The 2,747-nt window shown below is 36.6% G+C and overlaps 1 protein-coding gene across 1 annotated transcript in view; it reads left to right on the forward strand.

Annotated features, from left to right (window-relative positions):
* Positions 1–2,196, forward strand: part of SPATA5 (spermatogenesis associated 5) — a gene marked incomplete at both ends in the record, with an annotated part of 54,365 nt that extends 52,169 nt beyond the window's left edge. Inside the window, one exon of the mRNA XM_010081046.1 lies at positions 2,070–2,196. Coding sequence (XP_010079348.1) covers positions 2,070–2,196 — 127 coding nt within the window. The remainder of the gene's footprint in view (positions 1–2,069) is intronic.
* Between the last annotated feature and the right edge of the window lie 551 nt (positions 2,197–2,747).

Genomic DNA, 2,747 nt, shown 5'->3' on the forward strand with positions numbered 1-2,747 from the left:
GAGATGTTTATATGGGGGAAAGATTTAATATCCATTCTAGCCACATCTCTTTAAACATTTCTTCTTAGTTTCATTAAAAAACAAGTTTAGCATCTCCCCCAAAGTCTTCTAAATTTAGATCATCCCATATAATGTTAACATTTTGGTCCCAGTCTTACAATTAAAAAAATTGAAAAAAAAAATTCTGTTGCTTAGCTTTTTCTTGTGTGCAGCCCATTGGGTATAAGGTCAAGTAAATGTGAAACGTCTGCAAGATGGGAGGCCTGAATCCCTGCTGAGACTAGCTTATGTTACAAAGTTGATTTTAATTTCCTTTAAGTTCTGTGTCCTTTGAAAAGCATTTACTATCCTTGTCCAACACCTGAAGTGTTGTATCATGTTCAGCCCTCTGTAAGTCAATGGGTTTATGACCCGGGGGTATGTTAGAAATGCTCTCGTATCACTTGGGAATTTCTGACGCTGCTGCTGCAAACTGAAAAGCTGGTGACCAGCTAACCCAAGTCCCTTCTCTAATATTTCTTAGCAACCTAGCTATTCTGTTAGCCAACATTTATTATAGCTCCTCAAATGTATTTTCCAGACTAGGTCTGATAAGTTAACTGTTTTGCACTGGAAAATTACAGAACCAGGTGTAGAATATGAAAGTTAGAGAACTTACGTGGAGGAGATCATAGCACAGCAGTGGGGTCATGCCTGCTGCTTTGGCTCTGGGGTGTTTAAGGAAGCGCTTTGGTTGCAGGCCTGCTGGTGGTGGAGGGCAGCGCTGCAACGGTATATGTGTGTAAGAACTGTGCAGCTGTATGTCTGTGTTCTCTAGCTATTGGAAATAATGGGAGTGTTTACATTTTAAAAGATAATATTTCTCTTTGGACACTAGTGTTCAGCTGGATAACTGTGCTGTGTTTGTGTGTGTAGGTGCCTGTATGTCACACATACATCATTTGTGTAGTGTGCCTGCCAGTGTGTGACTGTATACAGTTACCTGTGTACAGACCGAGCATCTCCTATGTCTAGTATCTGTTTAAAAATAAAAAATATGGTTTGCAGTCACCTATTTTTTTAATAATAAAATCTCTTTATCCTTTTAGAAGGATGTTATAAAGAATACAACTGTTCATGAGATTACTTATCACAATATATGTGTTTGGTCTCTTGGTTTGTGTCTTCCTCTTCTGTATCCTTTGTTATATGTGTGAATATATGCACACATACATATACATGTATGCACATACGTAATTATGTGTCATAAATAATTGTCTAGGAGGAAGGTGGTACATCATTTGGCTATTCTTTTTAAAATATTAGAAGCTTTAATGAAATTTGTGTAATGCTTTTTGTTACATATAGTTAAGCAATTTAAGCAGTTTTTCCATAAACTTCAAGGTTACTAGAGTTAATTCCAAACTAAAGAAATAAATGCATAGGATAGTTTATGCCCTGTCTGTTTTGGTTTTTCACATATTGCTGATTTCAAAACTGGAGTTTTCTGTTTCTCAGTCTTGTTTTTTTTCCTAGTATCTGGAAAATCAGCCAAGTTAAAGGACTGACAATGCTATTATGAGGCAGTTGGTCAACACTCAATTTATTCTCATTTGATGGGGAGAACATAAAAATATAGAGCAACTGCAAAATACATAACTACCTAACTTTTTATACTGTGTGTGCTGGTGTAAGCACTCACCTGGATGGTGCTAAAAGCTAAAGTCTGTCTGACTAGTAAAGAAGCTGCATGAATTAAATTGTTATTTTAAATGTTTATTCCAGACATTGCCATTGTGTTAAAATCATTGCAACCTACATAGCAGGGTAGTAAGTAAAATGACCTCGGTTTCTTTACTGAATACCAAGAAATCTTTTGAAGGCTAATTCTCCAGTTTGCATTTAATCGCTTACTGATTCGTCTGTCAGGGATTGAAGGTGAAAACAAAAATCAGAAAGAATTTACATAAAAAGAAAAAAGGTGGATCGCACTGAAAAGAACAGTATATTCTTTCCTTTCTCCAATTTTCTAGGAAGAGAAAGCTCATGCTGTGACTTTTTTCTTTCTTTTTTTTTTTTTTTTAAATCAGCTCTTCAGGTGCTGGAAATGTAGCAGACCGTGTCTTGGCTCAGTTGTTAACGGAAATGGATGGGATAGAACAGCTGAAGGATGTGACAGTTTTGGCAGCTACAAACAGACCGGACATGATAGACAAGGTACAAATAGATGCACTGGCGTATATCCTCTTTTCTTGAGAAGACCAGATTCTGGAATAATTACATTCTCTTTTACTCTCCCAACTCTTGTCCAATCAATTTAATGACTAAGAGTAGAAGTCTGAAAATGAAGAGAAGGCAAAGGAAAGAATTATGTGTCTGGCTTTTTTTTTTTTTTCCTCTACAGAGTTTTTAACAGGAACAAAATGTTTTGTGATAGCCTGAAGTATCTGTTTCCTAAAAGAAATTTTCCTTAAATCAAGCTCATTGAACTTGTGCAGCAACGTTTTCGGTCAAACTGCTTTTGTGGTTTTTGCTTCTGTTGTGTCTGTTTATGCAGGAGTTTGCTGGAGTTTATTGGTTTCATTAGTTACTTCCTTTCAAAAGATTAAATATTTCCTCGGTGTTGTTAGCCTGCTGCCAGCAATATGGTTTCCAACTGTAAACAGTGCAATTTCTCCTTACATCCTGTGGCAGCTTTGCCGTAGCGACAAGAATGTTTCAAGTTTGGAAAAGCAGGAGGGTTGTAACACTTATTGCAGAAAACCTCC

Source organism: Pterocles gutturalis, unplaced genomic scaffold (assembly GCF_000699245.1).
Source record: "Pterocles gutturalis isolate BGI_N339 unplaced genomic scaffold, ASM69924v1 scaffold3359, whole genome shotgun sequence".
Taxonomy (NCBI): Eukaryota; Metazoa; Chordata; class Aves; order Pterocliformes; family Pteroclidae; genus Pterocles; species Pterocles gutturalis.